The sequence below is a fragment of the Eumetopias jubatus genome, unplaced genomic scaffold, assembly GCF_037043125.1.
Source record: "Eumetopias jubatus isolate StellerSeaLion01/CBP00866 unplaced genomic scaffold, mEumJub1_p1.0 scaffold_8, whole genome shotgun sequence".
In the NCBI taxonomy this organism is placed as follows: domain Eukaryota; kingdom Metazoa; phylum Chordata; class Mammalia; order Carnivora; family Otariidae; genus Eumetopias; species Eumetopias jubatus.
The window spans coordinates 50,999,789-51,025,267 of record NW_028274814.1 but is presented as its reverse complement, the minus strand read 5'-3'; the positions used below and the strand labels follow the sequence as shown (position 1 = coordinate 51,025,267).

General features: G+C 34.9%; 1 protein-coding gene across 3 annotated transcripts in view; it reads right to left on the bottom strand.

Annotated features, from left to right (window-relative positions):
- Positions 1-23,971, bottom strand: part of ATF7IP (activating transcription factor 7 interacting protein) — a 123,781-nt gene extending 99,810 nt beyond the window's left edge. Inside the window, exon 1 of one of the 3 annotated variants that reach the window (XM_028119683.2) lies at positions 23,817-23,971. Coding sequence is in view for 2 of the 3 variants with exons in the window: in XM_028119682.2 (XP_027975483.1) it covers positions 6,009-6,025 (17 nt within the window). In the remaining variant the exon portion in view is untranslated. Of the gene's footprint in view, positions 1-6,008; positions 6,261-23,816 lie in introns of those variants that run through there. The other 2 variants (XM_028119682.2, XM_028119681.2) reach the window with 2 other exon arrangements.
- Positions 23,972-25,479: the final 1,508 nt, after the last annotated feature.

The window sequence follows — 25,479 nt, the reverse complement described above, 5'->3', positions numbered from 1 at the left end:
AATCATTTAATCCAGCATAAAATAATGTATATAACAACTATCTGTTAAGCTGAATAAGTAAAACAATCACCTGACAGTGAATTAATCATAAGAAGCTTAAATTCTCTACAACCTGTTTACTGAAGTGCCAACAATGTTATTAATCTAGCTCAATGCTTTGCAAATAATGGTAAAGAGCCAATGTTTTATCTCTAGTCCATCAAAGATCAATATTTTTATAAATTCAACGAAAAAGAATTACTTGGAAAGTGAAATAAAGAGAAAGCATATAAAATGTATGTGTCAATTATTTTTATTATTTGACCCAACCAACATAAAGTTACTTTATTGGATTGATGTAAAAATTTCTAGACCCTCTTAATTTCAGTTCTTATCTCATGGAAGACCAGGAATAAACAGACAAACTAATCTGAACTGACCTTGAAACTGATCCACAGACCACATTTTGGTAGTGTTCACCTAGCCATGATTCTCAATCCCTTGCGCAATTTAACCTTCTCATATTTAGTATCTATCCTCCTATTTCCCCTGCCTCAGTGTAAACTCCTCAGGGGCAGGGATCTCATATGCCAGACACTAAAACAGTGCCTGACAAATAACAGGTACATAATATGTGTTTGCTAAAATTGTTGAATCAATTGGTCAATTCACAATCCATTTTTGTTTTCACTCTATCATGCTGCCTTAGCACCAGTAAGAATTCTTACTTTGTCCCCTTCAAGCTCGTTAAAGTCTTCACTTTGAGAGTAAAGCACCTTGCTTTCTGGCATTTTTACTATAAATCAGCCAGACCCCTAACAACCCCTCACCCTAAAGATCCTTTTCTAAAGTATCCAAGCAGCCCAGATTTCTCCCCAATACCATAATGATTGGGGGGGAAAAAAAAACAGAAAAAAATTTGTGCCAGAGGGAAACTTGTGAGGAAAAAGCAACCAATATTTACTAATACTTAATTTGTGTCCCACACTGCACTAAATGCTTTATATATACTATGCTCATTTAAATCCCAAATATCAACTCTGTATGGTACACTTTATCCCCATTTTAAAGAAAACTAAAGTCTGAAAATAAGCAACTAGCTTCTTCCCATAAAAAATAATGCCTAAGACTTACTGAGCACTTACTTACGATAGGCATTATACTTTCAGCATTATATATACATTTCTCATATAAATGTCTAACTACTCAGTGAGAGAAAATGAGTTCACCTTGACTGATTCCAAAGTTTGTGTTCTTCCAAATCCAACCACCTCTCTCTTTTAATGGTTGCAGAATGGCATTAAGAGCTTAAGTAATTTATTCAAACCTATACAACTACTTAATAGCAGTACCAGACAAAAATAATCATTTCCTGACTTCTATACTAATAGTTTCCACAATGCATGCCATGATACTTCCATGTCAGCAAAGAAAAGCAACAGGTCATACAACTCTCCTGGGTAGTAGCACCTGGTTTACTACAAGAAAGGCAGAAGTCCTTAGGCAGGTGGAAAAGCAACTCCTCAGATACGGTGTTAAACTCCTTTTACATTAAACCCAAAGGATTCACTGAGTCAATAAGCACTGTTTTCATTGTTTCCATATTCACACATTAATGACTAAGAACAGACTGCTACAAATTACTAATAGAGAATTCTGTGAAAGTTCTAACTTGAGTGATTAAAAAAAAAAAAATCCCTTATTTGAACAGACTTTAAGCTTTCTCCCAAATCACTATCTCTTTTGGGAGTGTGAAGAGTTTGGAAAACAGGAGAGTCAGTGTTTCCTGTGAAAGTTAAATGCTTTTTCAATTTCCACTGAAGTTTCCTCTAACTTAAAGCCATTTTCCAAAAAAGAGTAACATTTCCCTGGAGTTAGCAATGTCATGGTATTACACAAATGCTAAGAAGCTGGCTTTCACTCTGGAAAATGTGGAAAATCACATCACATCATGATCATAAACTACCATGTTTCCTGCATCATCAAAGTAGTCTCAACATAGTTAAGACAGTGAATGTTATGTAAACAAAAGCAAACTTTTAACAAAAATAAGTTTATAATGGCCTCTAAAATTAGTCTAGTGCCGTTAAGAAAACTTTCTACTAGAAACTTTCACATTTTTAGTGCTAAGACTTCTCAACTCAACCAATTTAGACACAAATCTTTTATAAAATGTATTTCATTTACCTGCTTGGTAAACTGTGTATCCTGAATATATTTTAACTTTTTCTTATGCAGTATCATCATTAAGAACATCAATATGATAAACAGTGGTATCTTTAACACTGTCATAACATTTAAAGAAAAGAAAACCTATTATCACATTAAAAGACCTCAAGGTATTCGTGTTTCTAATTAGTATTTCTTTAATCTCTTCACTTTCATTCTGTTGTCACTTTTTGCTGATGTCACTGGATCTCCTTCAATCAGCACCGTAGTATTCTAATATAGAGAAATCAGGACAAAGCTGAAGATTAGCAAAGGCGCCATATCTTCTAAAGAATAAATGGTCTTTACACATGCAGTCTCTCCTACCAAGTAAAGTAGGCTAGACTTTACTTATGCTTACTTTCTTCTAGGTTAGAAGCTATATTCTAAATATAAAAGGCTGCCAACAATCTGTCAAGTAGGAGAGGGATTTAAAAGGAACAATTTACAGGGTCCCAGCAGGTAATGTAATTAGTGAGTAAGACCAGATGTGAACTATATAGGCCCTATCTGAAGAGGACAGTAGCTACTCCACTGAAGATTATTTTTCTGATACAGAAATACATTCTTAGCACTGCCCATCTTCTATTTTTCAGAGATAAGACACCCAGATTTTTGTGTAAAATCTGACAGCTTTAACAACTAGAGTAATAGGCCAGTGGCTAAATGATATAGTCTGTTGGCTGCCAATTTGTGGCTACTGAAAGAAAACTATACTGTTCTTAAGATTCTCATTTGTACTGAAACACAGAAAACTCTAGGCCCCGAATTCAAGTCCTCTCTTTAGAGAAATTACTTTCTCACTGTATATTTGGAGGACTCAGTCAGACTAGAATTGAAACATTTCTCCCATTTACTCCCTTAATTCTGTAATACCAACATTTTATATTGGCTTTACTTAATAAAAATATCTACCATATCCACATACAGCAAAAGGTGGCTAATCTAGGTAACATAATGGGATCAGTAGTACAAACATGAATACTACACATTACCAAGTGGATATAGATGTACTACTATCAGTCAGTACTTCTTGCTTCTGAGCATGAGTTATATAAGAAATTTCCCATACTATTTAAATATACCACATTCCTTAATCCAATCACATTTGATAAAGTACATGACATCTGAGAAATAAAAAAACTGAAAAGCATTCAAATTATTACTGGAAAATCAGCACACAGAATATTTCATGGTACTCTTCAGAAACATTATTCTCAGTATATCCTCGCCATATAGATAGGAATTTTTTTCCCATTTTACAGATGAGGAAACAAAAGTCAGAAAATGGAATGAGTTGACCAATATAAGAAGAAAGTAGTAAAAACAATTCAAATTTAGGTTTAAACTCTTAGTCAATTTCTTTCACTATCTCAACATTTTCCTTAAAGGCTTATGCTTAATGAAATGGCTCAGGAAAAAGGATGAACAAATAGGGAGCACAAAAAGTGACAAAATAATAACATTAAACCTTAATTACCCAGCTCCCAGATTTATCATGCCTTCAATTATTCAGCCTAATAGCTAACCTGAAATTCAGCACGGACAATTTGAAAACTGTCACCAGTCCCAAAAGTAATAATCCCACTGAGGTGCAGTTTATGCTTATAGTTGCAAAAATGCAACATGGCACTGAAAGAATTAGCAATAATATCCCGAGTAACCACATTGTTGGTGTTTCCCCACGTATAAGTAAAATCAATGGAGTCACCTTGTAGAGGGTGAAGGTCAATTTTATAATCCACAACAGAAGACAAAAAGAATGGATCATTAAAATTTCCCCAAGGTCTTACTCTGAAGATCAACATAAATTGGTTCAATAATTTCAACCTAGCCAATTTTTCTCTAGCAATAAAGAACAAACTGAGTAGCTGGCTTGCACTGTATGAAATATTTGAATACAGTAAGCTGTTCATACAATGAGAAGCATGAAAATAATAATGATTAAGGGCACAACACATTCACTTCCTATGTCATACTCACTCTAGGGCAAAACCTTACTGAAAGGCACAATGGATAAAATCTCTATCACAACACTGAACTTGTTCTCTTTTGGGGGCAAGCTCATATTATTGGATTTATATAAAGTAATGTTCAGATTATTAGAATCCATTATATCGCATAAAAAGAGTCCTAACAACTTCACAAAGTAGTTAGCTAATGAAAGAGAAATAAACATGCTAAAGCCGTTGATGAAACTGAAATAGTGATCCCAAATACATTTGAAGCCACTGAATAAATGACCAATGATTAAGAAAAAATTATTTTGTTAAAAAAATTAGAATATAAATGCAATTTGTGGCAAGGCAGCAATTTCAAATAACTGTTAAGTCGTGTAAATGTAGATCTTATACTCTAACTTCATGAAATTAAAAGGAGCATAAAGAATTCACATTCTAGAATACCTGTCAAAATGAATTCTACAGTCCCTTACCACCTGAAGTTCTACAACAAAGCAACCTAGACCCTGACACTAATACAAGATTAAAATTGTGATATATGATCTGGTTTCAAAACTTTTGTTTTCATCATAACAGCCTAATTGTTCTCATTTTATTAAATGCTTATATTAAGTAAATGTAATACTTTTAAATTATAAAGTAAATGCAAAACAATAAAATACCATATGTATCCCTTTTAAATACAGGGGTCCTTCATAAGAATTTAATGTGCAAAAGTTGCTGTTTTCTAAAGTTCAAGACTTACTGTTCTATGTCATATTAGTCAGGGATATATTCATAATACTCTTAACAAAACTGGAGAAATGTACTATACCATTTATAAAAAAATTTTAGTAAATACCACAATTTAAACATTAGAGCTTAAAATTTCTGCTATCTGAAATATTATGTGAATAACAATTTCATTCTCCTAACTCTCTGGGTCACTATGGACTTACCATATCTCAGTAAGTGTTTCAACTTCAGAAGAATGTTAAAGCTTTTTGAAAATTGTGAAACTAAATTTACAAAATCATTGAATTACATTATTTTTAAGTATACCACAGGTTTAAACTAAGACTAAAGTGGACATCAACAATATCAATTAATCAAAACAACTTGAATATTTATTTCAGCTCTGTTGCATTAAAATTCATTAGCTAGAAAGAAAAGGGGTATCCAGACCTAGATGTGAACTTGTTTCTAAATTTAAAATCTGAATCTGAATGACAACTTAAGAAAAAAATAATTAGAATAAAAAGTTAGCACCCTTAAAAATGTGAAAGAACTGAATGGCCAAGAGGAGGCAGCATAACGAGAAAGAATTAGAACCCAGTACAAAAAAAAAATCTAACAGTGTTAAAAAATTTTTTTCTTTCTGTAACTATGACTTATATTCAGAGAATTAACATTCTTCCCAGAAAGCTACCAAACAACAGCTCCAACACACACACACACACACACACACACACACACACACACACACAGAAAAAATCTCTTTTCATGCAAAACAAGGCTTATTTATGGCTTCTTTCCAAAAAAAATCTATTCAGTACATGTACTGTTTTTGATTTATAGCAAAAAATATCAAGCAAACTAAAATATCCAACACAAAAAGAATATTAAGTTAATTAGGGCCAGAAAACACTATTGTAGTGATCAAATGCTCTGGCAATGACAGAACATAAGATGGTGAGAAATTACAGGAATTTAACCTTTGACCTCACCATCCTATGTACTCTTTCCATAAAAGAAGCTTAAAGCAAACACTTTAACTTCTTAGCAAGCAAGCTCTAAGTTAACCTTGCTATGTAAACTCAGTAGAATTCAAATATTTCTTTTAATTAAAATGTTCAAAGATAAAGAGTAATTGGTTCTTACCTCTGGTCCTGGTGCATGTGCCAAGTCTCCTCACTGGCATAGCTGCTGCCTAAGCTGCTACAAAGACTAGGTCAGCAGCCATTTTGAGACAGCTGCACTGTCTCAGTTGCACTAAAGTGTAATTAAGATGGCTGCAATGTGCACTCAAGAACTCACACAGTGAAAACTCAGCTATGTATCAAACAAAGCCCCTCCCACTTTGTCAGTCTGCAGGAAACTGAACACAGACAACAGCTAATGCATATACTGCAACAAACAATGCAGCTGCTTAGGACACAGAAACCAGAGAAGGCAGCAAGCCAGTTTTGTAACACAATGCCTGTGAATCCGGACTTGCAATACAGACTTTGGGCACATCCAGATCCCAGACAGCCGAAAGTCCACGCCACATATTAGCAGTTACAGAGATAGAGCCAAATCACACACAGCAAACACCAGGGAATTCGCTTGAAAGAAAGCCTCCATTTCAGTCCAGAAAAAAAAAAGTCTGCTCAAGGCCCCCTTTTTTTTTTTGCCTTTTATAGTACTTTTATCATGAAAAGAGTGCCAATTTTTATAATTTCTGGAAAATTAAGTTGTTTAAATCCTGATAGTCAATTTCCATTTATAGAAGGCTAATTAAAGATCTTTTTCCCCACAGAAAGCCCCAAAGTACTCAAATCTAGCAAAATGGTTAAAGCTTGCAGTCAAATTTTTGAATCTTGACAATAATTTAAATAACTGTGGGGAAGAGACTAGTCATTAGAGCTATGATGGCAACAAAGCTTATTTTGAGTAATCTGCCATAAAGATAAAAACAATTTCTTCTCTTTCATAGTCCAGATGGCCACAAAGACATCTCTAGGTGAGTGGTTTGGTCCCAGGGCAAATTAAATTTCATGCCCAGCCACAGACCTCCCAACATTTTAACGTGAGCGAAAAACAAATAAAAATAAAGAATGTAGACACCCCTGGGGAAAAAAAGCAAATAGGGAGAACAACAGAGTAAGATTCAGTCTAAAAGTGGGTATATTAACAAAACAAATTTGAGAGAGATCCCAACAAATCTTTCGCGGCAGTAACCCACCCATCAAGAGAAGAGAAGGACAAGCGCACAGAAAAACCTTGTTTGCTTGATAGCTCATAATCATCTAGGAAACCCACCTTTTCCTTCTCTTTTCCTTGGTTTACCTTTCTAAAATCTAGCTGCCCTATGTGATCTCGTGTCTATCCACCACACAATGTAGATATTTACTAAAAATCGTTAAGAGTATAGGGAGGTGGTAGGGGTATAGCCAAAAGGAGATTGGCCCCATAAGTTGGTAACTGTTCAAGCTGAGTGATGGGCACATGGAGTTGATTATTTCTGTATATATTTAAAATTTTCCATAATAAACATTTTAAAATGAAACAAAAATAACTCAGCTTTTTTTTTTAACTTAAATTCAATTAATTAACTAACTCAGCTTTTTAAAAGATCCTTACTTATTCTCCAAGAGGCAAACTGGATAATGTATGTAAAGACTATTCAAGTACTACACTAGATAAAAAAAAAAAAGTTACACTTAACCAAACCACATTAATTCTTCAAAAAAATAACATTCTCTGAGGGTCGCTCAAATTTATTCCTTAAAAGCAAGAGGTCGGTAAACTGGAAAAGAGTCAAACAAGACAGAGATTACTGTAGCACTGAAATGGGACTAAGGTTAAAGGGGAGACAAATAACCAAAACTTTTAAAGCTGCTCACTTCAGATAGTAGATTCTTTTGGATGTCTGTTCTACAAAAATTTAAATTATGTAACACACCTTCAAATGTACGTTGTCCCATTCTCCTCACCCTAAGCCTCCCCTGCCTTGCCAAATACCTGCCCAATGTAAATCCTAACTACTTTTTTCTCAGTCTAAGTTCTCCTGAGCAAGCTAAGTTGCTGGCTACTACTATTGGCTATAAGAACTATTTTTCACCCACTTTAGATATCAAAGTAAAAGACATACATTCCCTCATTGTACCAATTCTCCTCCAGCCACTACAATCATTTTACTACCAATTTACTAGACTTTCTCTAATATCCCAAGGCACATACATAAAACAGTAACTATACTGATTATCTACTTTACACACGGCACTTAGAAGACAAAGTAGTAGGGAGGTATATTAATATAGATCAAACCTTCAGATAAGTTTTACATGCATTACTTCAATTAAATCTCACAGTAATCCTACAAGGTAGGTATTACCTCCAATTCATGAGTGAAGGAAACAGGCTCAAAGATTAAATAAATTCACAAAAGTACTAGGAGCTGAAATACATGCTAGACTACACTCAGTCTGGGCCCATGGAGCTTCCTTCACCCATCCCTTCCCACACTGGTTCTGTTTCTACACATCATGAAAATGGTTTAGAAAAGGAAAATGGTTAGGCTGTTATTCAGATAACTGGTGCCACTGCCAACATGTTTCACTCTCTATCCCAAAGAAACAATCCTAGTTCACCGGATAAATCCTATTTAGGACTCAACCTAAATTATCTCATCAGTAACAATCTTTTCCTTACTCTCTTTTCCCTTTACTATACCCATCCCCCAAGCCAGGTATAATTTCACTCTCAAGATCTTTTGTGCATATACCATCATTATACTTACCATATTTCATTACTTCTATCTTTATATATGAGTCCCCAACGACACATCCTAATTCATTTTCCATTCACTTCCATAGTGTAAAACACAGTATTTGCTCAAGAGATGGTGAGTTGAAATTAATTCCCAGTGTTTTCATTTCTACCACAAAAAATCTCAGAAAATTCTACATCATTAAGAACCTTCATTTTCAGGATCTCAACTCTTACTTTCTAGGAAAAAGTTGTCAACTAATGACTCAACCAAGTTTTTAGCCTTGGTCTAAAAAGCCTCTGTACTTTAAAACCAGGGGGTAGGGGCACCTGGGTGGCTCAGTCAGTTAAGCGTCTTGCTCTTGGTTTGGGCTTAGGTCATGATCTCAGGGTTGCGGGATCAAGCCCCACATAGGGCTCCATGCTCAGCTCAGAGTCTGCCTGAGATTCTCTGCCTCTCCCTCTGCCCCTTCCCCTGCTCATGCTGTCTCTCACTCTCTCTCTCTAAAATAAATTCTTTAAAATCCAAGATGGAAAAAATACCTTTTGTAGAGCATTTTTCAGCTCTTAGAGAGTTTTTACAGGCAATACACAGAAACTACTATGTGCTTAGAAGAGTTGAACTCTAAAAAGTGTCTATAAAAAATTAGGGAACGTAAGTATATTACTTAGTTTTAAATTCTTAAGTTTTACTAAGAAAGAATATTGTTTGATTATATATCATATAAGAAACTTATTTTAGATAGGATCAGTCCTAATAAACTGAATCACTGTTTATTTGTAAAAGCAAACACACTGGGAAGCTATTTCTAATGTCATGTAAACATTCCCATGATTTTCCAATGTTTTAGCTCTTCCTAAATATAAACTAGCACTTTTCACATATTTTTTTCATTTCAGTCTTACAATGATCATGTAAAATAAGAGTGTTATAATTTCAAAGTTTTATGAGCAGAGAATGTAACCATTTGCTAGGGGTTGCACAAGTAACAATGAGAATTGGAAGAAAATTAACTATAATCAACTCCTATAACCTTTTATACACATATATCATACTATTAAAATACTTTGAATATACAAAATATTAAAAATTCCATGGAACCTAAATAAAAGGTTTCACTCCGGGTGCCTGGGTGGCTCAGTCATTAAGCGTCTGCCTTTGGCTCAGGTCATGATCCCAGCATCCTGGGATCGAGCCCCGCATCAGGCTCCCTGCTCCGCAAGGAAGCCTGCTTCTCCCTCTGCCTCTCCCACTTCCCCTGCTTGTGTTCCCTCTCTCGCTGTCTCTCCCTGTCCAATAAATACATAAAATCTTAAAAAATAAATAAATGTTTCACTGTATTATAGAAAGTAAATACTTTTATTTAGTTAATACACTTTAGTTACATATTATTACCAACCTTATACATACAAAGAAAACCACCATTAAAAGGATGTTAAGATAATGAAATGAAAACACCTAATCTCACTCCCTCAAATCCCACTAAAACTTAGTAAAGGTATTTTTTGAAAGCATAAATCCTAAAGAATAAGGAGAAAAGTAAAAGAGAAAAGAGCTAAAAGATTTTGGGAGCCAGAAAATAAGCAGAACCATTGGTAACTAATTTAGCAGTTCCCCAAATATCATATTCCATGCTTCACTGGGGACAAGAACCAATTTAAGTTACATGACAGCAACTTCAAAAGACATAGCAACTAAAAGAACTAGGCCAACTGAGGTGAAGGGAGCAAATAGTAGGATGGTGTAACTAAAAAAGGGAATACTAGTGAAAGCATTTTGTGAATCAATAAGATACACTAGATATCCTCACCACATTCCACTGAATACCTCCTCTCCCCAATCCTAGCAAAAATATGAAGACAACATCCACAGTTAAAAATCAGAGTAGCATACCAAAAAGAGACAGATTGAGTGCTTACTGCAGAGGCCCCCTAGTCGTCTTCTTCCATTAATCTTCCAGAATGCTGGCAATCAGATCTTTATTCCCCATGTATGAAAATGGAAAACTAGGGCAATGCTCTCTGGTCCTCTCTCTTTGCGAGCTTTGTACTGTCACTCAATAAACTTTGCTTTACTATCACTCAAGATAATGGAAAACTATTCTCTGGGGGAATCTAAAAAGCACAAGACCCAAGATCTTAAGGTCTTGGGAGCTCTCAAAAAACTGCCCACCCAGATAAGCCAAAGAGAAGTTAAAAGCTGACAAATGTAAATATTCTAATCAAATCTTTTTTTCAAAATTTTTTAAAGATTTTATTTGTCAGAGAGAGCATGCTCACACACGTGCACAAGCAGGGGGAGAGGCAGGCAGGGGGAGAGGCAGGCAGAGGGAGAAGCAGGCTCCGCACTGAGCAAGAAGCCCGATGCGGGACTTGATCCCAGGATCATGACCTGAGCTGAAGGCAGATGCTTAACCAACTGAGCCACCCAGGGAACCCTCTAATCAACTTTTTAAAAAAAATTTTTAAGAGAGAATGTGCACAAGCCGGGGGGGGGGGTGTTCTGGCGGAGGGGGAGAGGGAGAGAATCTTAAGCAGGCCCCATACCCAGCACATACCCCCATGTGGGGCTCAATCTCATGACCTTGAGATCATGACCTGAGCTGAAATCAAGAGTCAGACGCTTGGGCGCCTGGGTGGCTCAGATGGTTAAGCGTCTGCCTTTGGCTCAGGTCATGATCCCAGGGTCCTGGGATCGAGTCCCGCATCAGGCTCCCTGCTCCTTGGGAGCCTGCTTCTCCCTCTGCCTCTCTCTCTCTGTCTTTCATGAATAAATAAATAAAATTTTTTAAAAAAAAAGAGAGAGACGCTTAACTAACTGAGCCACCTAGGTGCCCCTCTAATAAATTTTTAATCTTCCACAACATATAATATAGTCAGGCAAGGAAGAAAAAGGCACCTGATTAAAGTCTAACATGGAAGATAGAGATCAAAAACAAGCCAAAACAAAAACAAAAAAACACAAAAACTATGCAAGAAAAAAACTTCAAAAAAAGTTAATATCCACAGATAAGAAAAGATGTTGCAGTCATGTGTCAAGAATAGAATATTAGTTGGGGTGCCTGGGTGGCTCAGTCATTAAGCATCTACCTTTGGCTCAGGTCATGATTCCAGAGTCCTGGGATCGAGCCCTGCATCGGGCTCCCTGCTCTGCAGGAAGCCTACACCCCCCCACTCCCCCTGCTTGTGTTCCCTCTCTTGCTGTCTCTCTCTGTCAAATAAATAAATTCCTTTAAAAAAGAATAGAATATTAGCAGCACCTGGCTGGCTCAGTCAGTAAAGGATGAAACTTGATCTCAGGGTCATGATTCTAGACCCACATTGGGCATAGAGTTTACTTAAAAGAAAAAAAAAAGTAGAATACTACAGGCAAGGACCAAAAAGTAGAAATGATGAACATGATAGCAAAAATGAAGAACTCAATAGAAGAACTGGATGATAAAGTTCAAGAAATCTAACTGAACAAAAATACAAAATTGTAAGTAAGAGGGAAATAAAATCTAAGAAAAGTGGAGTACCCCTCCAATAATTCACATTGGAATGACAGAATGGCAGAAGAAAGGTATCACCAATGAAATCATGTAAGAAAAAGTTCCAAGACTGAAAAACAAGAGTTGCCAAACTGAAAGGGCCTGATGAATGCCAGCAAACAATGATAAACAGATCCACATCAAAAAATTACAGTGAAATTGCAAAACACTAAAGACTATTAACAGATTAACAGCTTCCAGTGCAGGGAAAATCAGAAATAAGAATGGCTTCAGATTTATCAGCAGTAATAGAAGCAAAAAGATAATGAAACAGTGCCTTTAAAATTCTGAAGAAAAATATTTTCCAACCTAGATTTCTATACCTAGCCAAATTATCAATCAAGTATCTAAAAATATAGTGACAATGTTCACAAACTCCTGGTTTCAAAGAATATACTTCCCATTTACTCTTTCTCAAAAAGTTACTAGACAATAGGGTCTCCTTCCCCTAATAACAGAATAAACCAATAAGAAGACATGATACATGGAAAACAAAGGTGCTACACAAAGAATAAAGGAATTCCCTACATGGTAAATATAATTCTGATCACAGCAGTGTCCACATGTAGAGGGCAACTAGGCCAACTGTAGCAATGAAACTCAAACAAAAATGAGTCAAGATCCTTGCTGCCACTGTACCTGAGGGAGGTTTGTCTACTAAATAAACATCAAAAGATCCCTAGTAAAGGACCATACTAAATCATCTTAACTATTACCATTATGTAGAAGAGACAACAGGATACAGGCCTCCTGGTGTAAAGTTGACATTACCTTCATGAATCAACATCTGTCATAACTATATCAAGAGAATGGGTCAGGATTTCCATGATTCTGTTGATCCAGTGCAGACAACTTTGTGTAAGTAGATTACTTAACCCTAATTGAGTAAAACAGGAATTACCTAGGACTAAATGAACTGATTTAACTATGTGTAATATTTTTAATGGTTATATAGGGAAAACTCTTCTTAATCTATCTTTAACCTTCAATTTAAAACATACTTTGTATAAATAATAATTTAAATAATATCTTGATCCAATATCCTCAGAATTCCAGGGGAAAAACTAACCTGTGAAAGATCTTAATATGGGTTATAAGAAGCCACCAGAACAATTAAAGAGCAATTCTGTATAAAAATACTGAATATATCGATTGGCCTTATCTAAACTGAATCTTTTTACTTTTTTATAAAGCAGTTTACGTAGTTCCAGTAAGAATGTTTTCCTTCCTATCAGGATAAAATTGGACAAATCAAATTGGTAACCATAACTACAAGAGAAATGTGACATTTAAAAAGAGAAAGCTTATAATTAGGTATGATAGGGAAAAAGGACTGCTCCTCAAATGTAGAAATGACTGCACTTCAAATGTAGAAATGATGCGTGGTAAGTCCTCCCAGAACCTAATTTAGTAGGTCTTCTTTAATTTATAGATTCCCAGGTTTAATAGGAATAAAGAATATCACTTCCCAACTGACAATGATATTGACAAATATGGAAATCTCAACCATAAGACCCTAGTTTTAAGTACTGCAGATGAAAACTCATTGAGATGAATTAGACGGCTCTTGGTTCCTGATCTTATAATCAAGCAGATAAGTTATTACACTTTACAAAACATCTAGACAGAAGTTAACTCTTAAACCTCATGTCAAATGTATGTAGTTTTGCTAACCAGACAATAAGGAAGTCTTTTGGTATTAAACAACTTCTCGTTAGACCTGTGTAAATAAAGTATCAAGAAAAAAAAATAAAGAATAAGATCATTAAACAAACTTATGTGGTCAAATTTGTGTCTTAAGGGGCAGGAGGCTGGCCACAGGAATGGTTATGGAAGAAAACTGACACTTTGTTTTGCCCCAACTTTGAGTGAGCATGTCCAGCAAGTTCCATACCTGTAAATAAAGGGGGAGGGAGCACTTTGCACACTGAAATTAAAAAAAAAAAAAAAGCATATGTGGATCTAATCCCCAGAATAAATGATTTCATCTCTAACTTTGGCAATAATGATTATCTGAAAAAAATTGACAAACTTTGAAGATAAATAATTAATGTGACAAAATGGCTGCTTCTTTACCATGAAGAAGCTTACTGTAAACTTAGTAAATTTAGCAACTTCACAGGGCTTTTGTTAAATACCTTCTAAGATAAAACAGTCCTAACTCTAGACTCCTTCACCTTTGCAAATACACTACTTCTTTAAATGCTTATTTTTCCCTACTAGTGAGTGGTATCATAAAACTACTTTTCTAAATTACTTTTTTTAACATTTTAATTCTAGCTCCAGTAATCAAGAATTGTCATCTTCTATAAATCTCCTGCATTAAAGGGCTCTCTATAGCTGCACCTAGCTGCCTCTTAAATATTCATGCCTGACTAATTGATTCATCAATTGACTGAAGACAGAGAAGAAAAATGTGCCAAGAAAAATTGCTAACCATTTTTTATATCTAATTTCATTTAACCCTCACAACCACCCTACCAGGTAGGTGGTACCACCATTTTATATTAATACAGCTGGGAGATTCTAAATGCCCTGATCCCAATATAAAATTACTATTCTTTCCACCTCACCATATTACTGATTTCAGGAAAATTCTCTGCGTTTTTCTTTCTTCATTTTTGCTATCTTCCAACTTTTAAATCACTTAAGTTTGGCAGGAAAGGAAAGAACTACACAAACTTAAAACACAAAATAATTATGTCATTCCATCTTTTCATCAAATCCTTATTAAGTTGCATACATTATGTCCTTCAGAGTTATATCTTAGAAAATAATAATAGGTAATCAGCAATGGTGTTTCCTTGTTTTCTTCTATTTTTTAGTGAATGAATGGAAGAATTTTTTCTAAAACTTGACTCACAATTTGTAATTTTTCATATGCAAAGTGCCTGTCAAATCTTATGACAATTTATCCAGTGGGTGCTTAAGTAAATTATGTATTTAATTATTTTTTTTAAAAAGTCTGACATCTGTGGATAATCATGAGTTAAATAAAAAAAAGGAACTAACATATCTTACTTCCCTTTCTTGCACCTCCACCTAAAACAAAAAGGTTCTAGTCTTTCAATAAGCAAATATTTATTGAATAGTAAGGAAGGCAATCTGGAAAGCAATCTTATACTTGTAATAGTGGCCTTATCATTCCAAATTAGATGGGGTTTTTCTTTAAAATGTGACATTTGCCAGACACATCAATGAGATATAATTCCTAACTGCAGAAAGTTTATGAAGCACTACACAATTATAAACATAGAAATAGAAAGGAATGAATGCCTTTAAGTGAGATAGGAGGTAAAAAAAAAAAAAAAGATAACTTCCAGCTAAGAATAACAACATCCTTTATAAGTTATATTATGTAGGCACCATGGCAGCAGTGACTCTTACAAAAATCAAGGATCTTATGTCACATACCAGGGAGTTATTCAGAGTTCTAACACACTACCTTCTTTCTCATTTCTGATACTCTGAACACCCTATTTATTTCCTTCACTGAGAATATCCTTCTAATTCATCCCTTAAAATACAATTCCCCTAAGATTTCCTTGATCTCCCCCTATTACAGTTTCACTTTCTGTGCCTTACATGAATACTGTTTTTTTTACTTACATAGAAAGCTGCTTTTAATTACATATTAATCAAGTAAGTTTTACCTATATGCAAAGAATTTACAACCACGATCTTTTTACCTGTGTACGTTACAAGGTCCTCAAAAATCACATTTTCTATCTCCAAACTGTATATTTCACATATACAAAAAAAATAGGATCTGGAAAAGATGATAAAAACATAACTTCAGGGCACCCGGCTGGCTCAGTCAGTGGAGAATGCAACTCTTGGTCTCTGGATCATGAGTTTGAGCCTCAAGTTGGGTGTAGAAATTACTTAAAAATAAAAAAAAATTTAGGGCGCCTGGGTGGCTCAATTGGTTAAGCGACTGCCTTCAGCTCAGGTCATGATCCTGGAGTCCCGCGATCAAGTCCCGCATCAGGCTCCCTGCTCAGCAGGGAGTCTGCTTCTCCCTCTGACCCTCCCCCCCCTCATGTGCTCTCTCTCCATCGCTCATTCTCACTCTCTCAAATAAATAAATAAATAAAATCTTTAAAAAAATAAAAAAATAAAAAAATTTAAAAATATAGACTCAGCTTTGAGACTAAAACAAGTAGTTCAAACAACTGTCATTCACAATTGTCATTACCCCACAGTCTTACCCACAATCTTTCATCATTTTAAAATAAGCAAGTTAACTGGCAAAGTTTAAAAACATTAAACTGAATAAATAACAAAAATATTACAGTGAAATTTTAATATTAAATTAAAATTCCAATCTTGCAAAGCTAAACATGACTTTAATATGTTTGTAAAGGCAAGCAGAAAGGGGAAGTATTCCACCAAATAAGGTAAATATAATAACTAGAATCTCAACCACAAATCATAAATACAAAGCTCTCAAAATTCCACTTCAAAGGAAGATATTGAGGGGTGCGTGGGTGGCTCAGTCAGTTAAGTGTCTGACTCTTGATTTTAGCTCAGGTCATGATCTCAGTGTCATGAGATCAAGCCCCACATTGGGCTCCACACTGGGCAGGGAGCCTGCTTAGGATTCTTGCTCTCCCTTGCCCTCTGCCTCTCTCTCAAAAAAAAAAAAAAAAAAAAAGGGGAAGAAACCAAGGAAGACATAGAATTTTAACTATAACTCTTAAAACAAAAAACGAGTTTTCAGTATCAAATTATGAATTACTTTGAGAGACTACTTCTCCACTTTACTTTTATAGCAGAAAGGGCTAATTGTTCCCTAACACCCATTTCTTTCGGTTTATAAAATTCCTTAATTTTAGCTGAGCACATGGTTGCCCACCTAGATACTACATCAACCCAAATCTTCCTTTCCCAACTAAGTATGTTCCAATGACTAAGTTCTCACCCATAAAACGTGAGTCAAAGTGATACGTGCCATTTCCAGATCATGTTCTCAAAAGAATGAGCTGTATACTCCCACTGCCCTTTTTCTCTTGCCCCTGGTTGGTTAAACTGTGGAGTAGCCATGTTCAACCTGGAACCATATGTTAAGTCAAAACCACCTTAAACCCTAAACAGTCTTTTTCTGTATTGTTACAGGAGAGAAATAAACATTTATCATCCTTAAACCATGGTAATAGTCTCACAGAGCAGTTCAGCCTTTATTCTAATCCAATTAGCTCCTGACATTTAACACCTAATAGGAAATAAGAGAAAATTTCAAAGATAGTCTCTTTCCTCTTCCATATTTTTCACTACTTCTTCCTTTTAAATCACTTAATCTAATAAGGGTAACAGGGCAGATACATTCCTACCAAACTCCAAAGCCTTAGTTGAGAATGAGCTGAAGCAGTCACATCATTCACCGTTTTACCAAACTTTCTCCTGGTTCTCAAAATGGCAGATTCTATTCTCACCTTCTAGGTTTACCTTTTTACAAACCAGAAGGCATTATCTTTGACAATTACTGACTCAAGGAGAAATCCTTTAATAGCTCTTTCAGTTTGGAGAATCACTACCCTAACATTGAAGTCAAATTCTCATTAGAATGTAAAAGTGCCATAGAGTACTGGACACATAATTCCTAGGTACCCACCCACCAAGACAATAATTCCCCAAAGTAGCACAGGGCTATACAAACAACAAAGAAAGGGACAAAGAACTGTACAGTAAGACATTATGACAATACCTCACATCATACAAAGGGGCCCTCCCTCCCAAATTAAAGGGTATACAGCTAGTTATTCCTAGTTATTAGATACAAAATGACAAAATATTTTTATAATATTCTGAGCAATGAAAAACCATAGACATGAATAAATGAGTATTTTTCATGATAAATAGGTCATCTTCATTTCTCAGACTTTCACATTTACATAGGTCCAACCAGAAAGTCTCTGAGGAAAGTACTGTCAACTGTACCCTTAGGCCTATCACATTTTTGGGAAGTGGCCAAGAGATGCCTGAGTCATTCTCTTTAAGACTCAAAAATGCAAATGATCAAAATTCAAAACTGAAGACATTCACATTGTACAAACAAGCACTGGTGCCCTGGCCTTCTCATTTTGCAGGCATTAAAAAAATGAAAATGCTGCCCAGCACTCATACTCTCTATCTCTAATACAAACCATATAACTTGAAGGATATATAAACAAAGTTTAATTTTTTAGAATTCACATTTCTGTTTTAAACAAGCTAAAATGACTGGATAAACCACTGACTTATTTTTTAGATTTCAAGACAATCTGAGAAAGAACACTGCAAAATCACTTTTAAAGTTCTGTGCTCTGTAAAGAACATAATGAGGTCAAATGGGCAAGAATTTCAAAAGAGAAGCTCCACTAATGGATGGGTAATTTCTAGATACCCTAGGAACTTACAGGGACTATGGCTTCCCAGAGCTACTTGATGATTTTTTGTACTCTACCATTTACATTATGTTAAAACGTCACCTAATTTTTACCCATAATACACCCCACATGTGACTCCCTTGAGAAAGTACATATGCCCATGTATGAATCTTAAAAATTACAGTAGAAGCCTTTCTAAACTAAGTCATACAGTTCTTTGCCTTCCTGAACAAGTTAAACATTCTCTATGATCCAAAATCCTTAATAAGATCATCAATTACCATAATGAACATGTTACAAAGGCTAATTCAGCTCTCTGAATACTAATTCCCAAACTAAATGACCTCAAAACTAAGTTTTTCGGGGCACCTGGGTGGCTCAGTCGTTAAGCGTCTGCCTTCAGCTCAGGTCATGATCCCAGGGTCCTGGGATCGAGCCCCACATCGGGCTCCCTGCTCCAAGGGAAGCCTGCTTCTCCCTCTCCCACTCCCCCTGCTTGTGTTCCCTCTCTCCCTGTGTCTCTCTATGTCAAATAAATAAAATCTAAAAAAAATAAATAACTTTTTAAATTCTTGCTTCTAACACTTGAAACCTGACCCCTCTTCACTATCAAGATGCTAGCCATCACTTATTGTTCCTATCTATATGTTTCTCTAGTAACACTTCTCCTGTCCCTATTTTGCTCTTCCTATTATAGTCTAAAAAACCAAGTATCATACTTTGTCAGAACTAGAAAAAGTTTTCAAGTAAGAGCAAAGATCTCATTAAAAAAGTAAAATATGCAAATTTCTGTAAATGGCTTTGCTTGGAAAAGACCCAAATATGGGAATTTTTCATTTAAAAAGTTTGATAAGAGCCAATAATATCCTAACAATTGATTTCTGCCTATTTCCTAGATTTATTTTCATGAAACCAATCAGTACAAAGAACAGATTTAATGGACAATGAATTTATACTAGTAATTAGGAAAACATCCTTATGAGAGAATAACTTACAGTTACCAAAGAGACTAAAAATAAAAATATGATTAGGCTCCATCCTGGCCAGAAAAATGAGTAATTTTTCAACATTCCTCTATTAAAAAAAAAAAAGACTATGTTAAAGAAAAATTTTGGTTTCAAATGTTGTAGAACTCTTTAACTTGCCAACCTATTTTCCCACTTCTAAGTTCATACTTGCACTATTTTCATATCACCATGTCCTAAGGCAGATTAAAAATAGAAATGCAGTCCTATATCCTCTAACAACTCATCCCTATTAACATTATATCAGCACTAGGAAACAAGTAAAATAACACCTTCATGAAAAGTAACAGATACCACAAATTTTCCCAGTGTTCTTTAAAAAAGGAGATTTTGTGGAATCTGCAGGAAGTGTATTCTAGTCATGAGTAAAAAAATCGAACAGTGTAAAGATGTAAACTCATCCCAATTTAGGTTTAATGCAATTCTAAACAAAACTTCAAATAACTGGCTTTTAAAAAATTTAACCAAATGAATCTAAATTTCATCTGCAAAAGCAGGGAAGACCAGCTAAGAAAACTGAAAAGGAATTATGAGTATTGCCCCTCCACATATTTATATAGTCTACAGCACTACAGCAAATGAAACAATACAGTACTGCTATATAATAAGGCCCAGACAGTGCTTCTTAACCTGCTTTTAGATTTTATATTACATGATTCCTGTCAAAAGCTGATGAAAACTGTAACTCTTTCCACAGAAAAATGCACATATGCACACTCACATAAAGTTGTATACATCAAGGAATCCATGGAACGATCTATCGAGGAATCCTCTAAAGCCTATCTATAGGAACTCCTGAGGCAAATGGACTCCAATTTAAATATCCCTAGTAAATGAAGCAGAACTATAGCTCAAACCTAGTAACTTAGCAAAATTAGCAACTCAAAGCAGTAAGAAAAGAGATCACCAAAATAAAATTCTAAGAAAACTAGGTATTTGGAAAAACTGGAAACTAGCAACCCATCTCCATACAATAGGGCAAAATAAACACCATACAGATTAAAACCCATATTTTTTAAGATCATTACAATATGTAGAAAAAATAAGCAAAATAGGTGAATATTTAGTTCATCCCACAACAGGTCATATTTTCTAGGCAAAGAAGTCCTGGAAGAAATCACAAATAAGAAAAAGAAAAAGCAGTACGTTAGACTACGTAAAAATGGAAAACTTCTGAATACATAAAACCATAAGCAATTTTAATAGTAATAAACTAAAACAAAAAAAACCTGCCAAAGAGATGAATAGCAAAAGAGCTAGATACATAAATAGCTGTTGCCAATAGGAAAAACATTAACATCCACCATAGAAAAATACATTAAAAAGCCTCAAACAGCTAATTCACAAAAATGAGAAAACTGCATTTATAAACATTAAAAAGTTCAACTTCACTAGTTATCAGAAAAAAAAAACAACTAATGAGCTACTATTTTTCAGCCACCAAATTGATGGTGGTATGGAAAATGCTTTTAAAAAAACTAAGTTTTTATTGTGTAAATTACTTTAAAAGTCCTTTGAAGCAGTAATTTCAAAGAAATATGAGATGCAGTTCATGACTTGTGCAAGGATGTTCACTGTAGCATTATTTATAACAGAGAAAAAAGGAACAAACAAATGGTCAATAAAGGAAATGTTTAGTAAGTCACAGTACATTCTTATTAGAGATAACAATATTATGTAACCACTTAAAAACATTCAAAAAATATTTCATGATTTGGGATATTTTCAGAACATAATATTATGTAGCCATTAAACATTTTCAAAAGAATATTATATATTAAAAAAATCAAAGTATTTTTAAAAGAATAAGGAAATGGGAAAATGTCCACAATATGACACTGAATTAAAAGAATAGGAATGAAATTATGGTCCAAATGAAAAACTGATCAATATTTATTGAACAATCCGTATTTATTGATTGATCAACCATGGGGGAAAAAAAACACACACCAAAACATTTAGTGTTTACTTCTAAATGTTGCTAATTTTCAATACTTTCCAAATGTGCTATAATAAGTAAAAAAAAAAGTATTTAAACATATGTATCATATATTCAGATCATAAAGAAAAAAAGACAATTTTAATGGCTTATGGCTTAAGCAAACCTTTTGTCTAAAATACATTTTGTGATATTTAAAATCTACAAAACTAAAAAGGTTTTAAATGACCCCAATAACTTAGTATTTGTTCAATAAGTAATCTAGTCTTAATGTTATATATGTTGCATACGTGCCAAAATTTTGTGGTATCATAACTACCAAACTAAAATTTCAAAACACCCTTGTTATTGAAAGAACAATAATTAACAAATAGTGGACAGTCAGACAATTCATTGGTCTTCAGTTTTAAGTTTATAGAAGTGTATTTGCCTTTCTAACAAACAGCAAAATTATCTTACTAAGAAGTATTTACATTATACATTACGTTCCTCAGTGTTTTCAAGTACTACAATCTTCAGCATTAACCTAAGAGGCAATCATTTGTACATTCAAATGAAAACATAAGCTTAAATATACAAACCAAAATATTTCACTTTTCTGGAAATGCAAAGTGTACCATGCCCTAAGATCAAAGTTCTTTTCTTAACTTAAATATGTATGTGTACATAAGTACACATACAAAAATACAGTTATAGACAATACAACATACTTTCAACTCTAACATCTGAAATAATGTCCCAGGAAGTGGGGGAAGGGTGTGCTGGGTAATCCACCCCAGAAGTATAAAAAGGGAAGAGATTACACAACTGCCCTCTAAATATATTTCTGCATATAAGAGTCCAGAGGTCCAGGAATTATATGAACGGCTAATTTTCTGTTGAGAAAAAAGAATTATCTTTCCTATCACTCCATTCTATCTCATATGTGACGTCATTTTTAAAAACCCCACCAACCAAAACTATTCCTTTCAATAACATCTACTTAATGCTAACGGTACTTGCCTTGGGCAAGAAAAACGTCCCTAACCAACCATTATAAAGTACTAGCCACTTCTTCATTTGACAGATGACTGATTTAAACTTAGTGTTATATAACCAACCAAGAAACCAATTACTGTACACACAAACCACAGGTGAAGTTTATGAAAACCAGTTACAAGTTGTTAGTCCAGTAAGAAATAATTTGCACAGTAGAATTGTATCAAATTGTATAACATTTATTCCAAGGGTATTATATAAGATTTAAATATAGTGACACAACCATTGTAAACTAAAATAAATCAGTAGCATACTTAGAACTACCTTCTTTAAGAAATGAAAACTAGGAACACTAAGAAATCAAACACAACTGTATCTCATACACATGTACATGGGCTTTTTTTAAAGAATCAACTGATTTTTTTTCATTGATGGTTAACTTTATTTCCTCATAAAGGCCTCAGTTTAGTTAGTTCTTTGCAGAATTCTTTAAGAAAAATTTACCAAATTTTATTTCACATAACAAATAAAATGCTAAAAAAAAGACTTAATTTTAAAAGTCAGAGTAACAAAAATGTCCAAACTGAAGCAGTTATGGCCAAGAGCTCAGAGACTGAAAAAATCTAAAACTCAAATGCAAGTAGGATCAGAAGCACACAAACTGATAAAATTAAGACTTCGTTAACTTAGATTGAGATTTGATTTTTCCAATACCCTTTCACCCTCATATTTCCAAAACTCAAATTGTTTCTATTTTACAAACATTCCCTGATAACAGAACTGGTAAAAATACGGTTAAAAATGTATTTGCAAATATGCAGTTCAATTAAATGTACTTCCCCAGAGACCACCACTAGGTGCTGATCTTTATCTCCCTAAATATAAACTTGAAACCAGCAATACCCTAAAAGTGAAATTATAATCGAGAACCACAAGTGACAATCATTTTTACAGAAAATTAAGTTCACAGCTTCTCAGAGAATCGGAAAAATATAAATAGAGTTTGAGGTCAGTATAAGTGTAAAACACAAGAGAAATGTTTTCCTTGAAAAATGTGGGAATTTGAGGATATGAAAATGAAACTCCTCAAGAATGAGGAAAATTAAATCTAGAACCCAAATGGCGTCCAACAAGAACATTAGATCTTGAAAATGAATATTGCGCTTGCGCAGCCACCGCCCCGCCAGCTGCACAACTGCAGCTAGAGCCCGACCCCGCAAGATCACGTGCTCCCATGCAGCGCCCGCCCGCAGCTCCGCAACCGCGCAGGCGCACACACAACTCCCGCAGCCGCCATAATGCGGTCTTGATTCTTCATAAATACAATAGTAATTTAAGAAAATGTGGTTATAACAGCCCCTAGGAGTCACATATACCTTTCGGGGCGGGAGATGAGGGAGGGGGAACCAAGTTCCTTCCTACAGAGCCGTTCCGCGCAACCGTCCTCAACGCGGCCGCTTCAGTATCGCGCGCTTCAGTCGCCGGGCCGCCGCTGCCGCCGCCGCCTCCGCAGATTCAAAAACAAACCCGCTTCTCCCTTGCACGCGCCGGGCCGTTATGCAAATTATGTGGGCGGGGCTACATGGTCGTAATATTGGCCACGCCCATGGTACTAACAGCCAATAGGCTCACGGGCTCAGCCGTTCCCCATGCAAATCTCCTGGTTTTTTATTTGAATGAGGGAAATTGACCACGCCTCCTGCCTTGGAAAGGAGGAGGAAGTCTGAGGTGGTGGCGCTGCGCCTTTTAGTTGCAGTGTGAGGGGTGTTTTGAGTGGAGCTTCGCTCAACCAGTGAGTAGCACTTTGTTAGCGCCCTCTATGAGCTTTAGGAAAAAAGGAAGGAAATAGGTAGGTGAGAGTTAAAGAGCTGAGAGAAAGATTTTCTTTTTGGAAAAGGCTGAAGTGTATTTGTTCATCATTTATATTAAAAATTCACGAAGTATATTTTAAACTGTAAGTAATGAGAGAATGGCGAAAACACATTTTTTCTTTCAGTTTTGTGCCAGAGCTAGCACTTCCAATCATACCCTTCCACCGGAAGTTGTGTCCCTTATATGCAATTTTATATTAGGAGCCAATCCTTAATGAAGGCCATGAAATGTAGTGGAGAAGGTGCTACTCAGTTTGTTGGGAGATCTGGGCTCACGTCCAAGTACTCCTGCCTTCTTGCCTGTTTCTTGGAACACGTGTGTTGACACAATTTTCTCATCTCTAAAATGGTGATAATGCCTATGATTCAAATCGGTAAAGAGAGCTCAATGACAGGATAACTGTAAAGGTGTTTTGCAAAGCAAGAAGAGCATGACAAATAGATAAGGTTTGGTTATCTTGTTTTTAATGTAATTTTCCCTTAATCTGTTCATTCAATTTTTATTTAGCAATCACTGTTCTAGAACTATATTAGGCACCTGTCCTCAAGAAATCTAAACTAGAGGAAATAAAAGTAAACAGGACATTTTTGTAAGTAATAAGATATTAGTGGAGGGTGGTTAATACTTATTTTTAGAATTTGAGTCTTTCAACTTAGTTGAAACACTGGGTGGCTTTAGGAGAATCACCTAATCCAGAGTTAGAGAATCAGTAATGCCTTCCTAGAAAAGGTGAACTCTAAAATGAGAACTGATTTAAAAGATTTTTTGCCTAAAAACTGAACTTTATTGTAGAACAATGAGGGATCACTTGAAATGTAATAAGTCAGGAAATAACACAGATTTGCATTGCTTTATTGCTAAGCTTTGTAAAGTACTTTGCACAGAACATTGTACACGATTGTTCAAAAGAATTATAAATACAGGCTCAACTATAACATTATGTATTATAATTTATTTAGTCCATAGGTGCTCAGTTATAAAATACTCAAATTGTAAATATTAATATAGATATTAAAAACTTCACTCTATAATAATAAAACAAATGGGATTGGAATAATAGAGCCTATCAGGTTTCACTTTGTATGTTTTCTCTAAACAAATAAAAAAGAATCATGTTTATAATAGTTCACTCTCAATTGTTTAGACTAATGCCAAAGGGAAAAATAA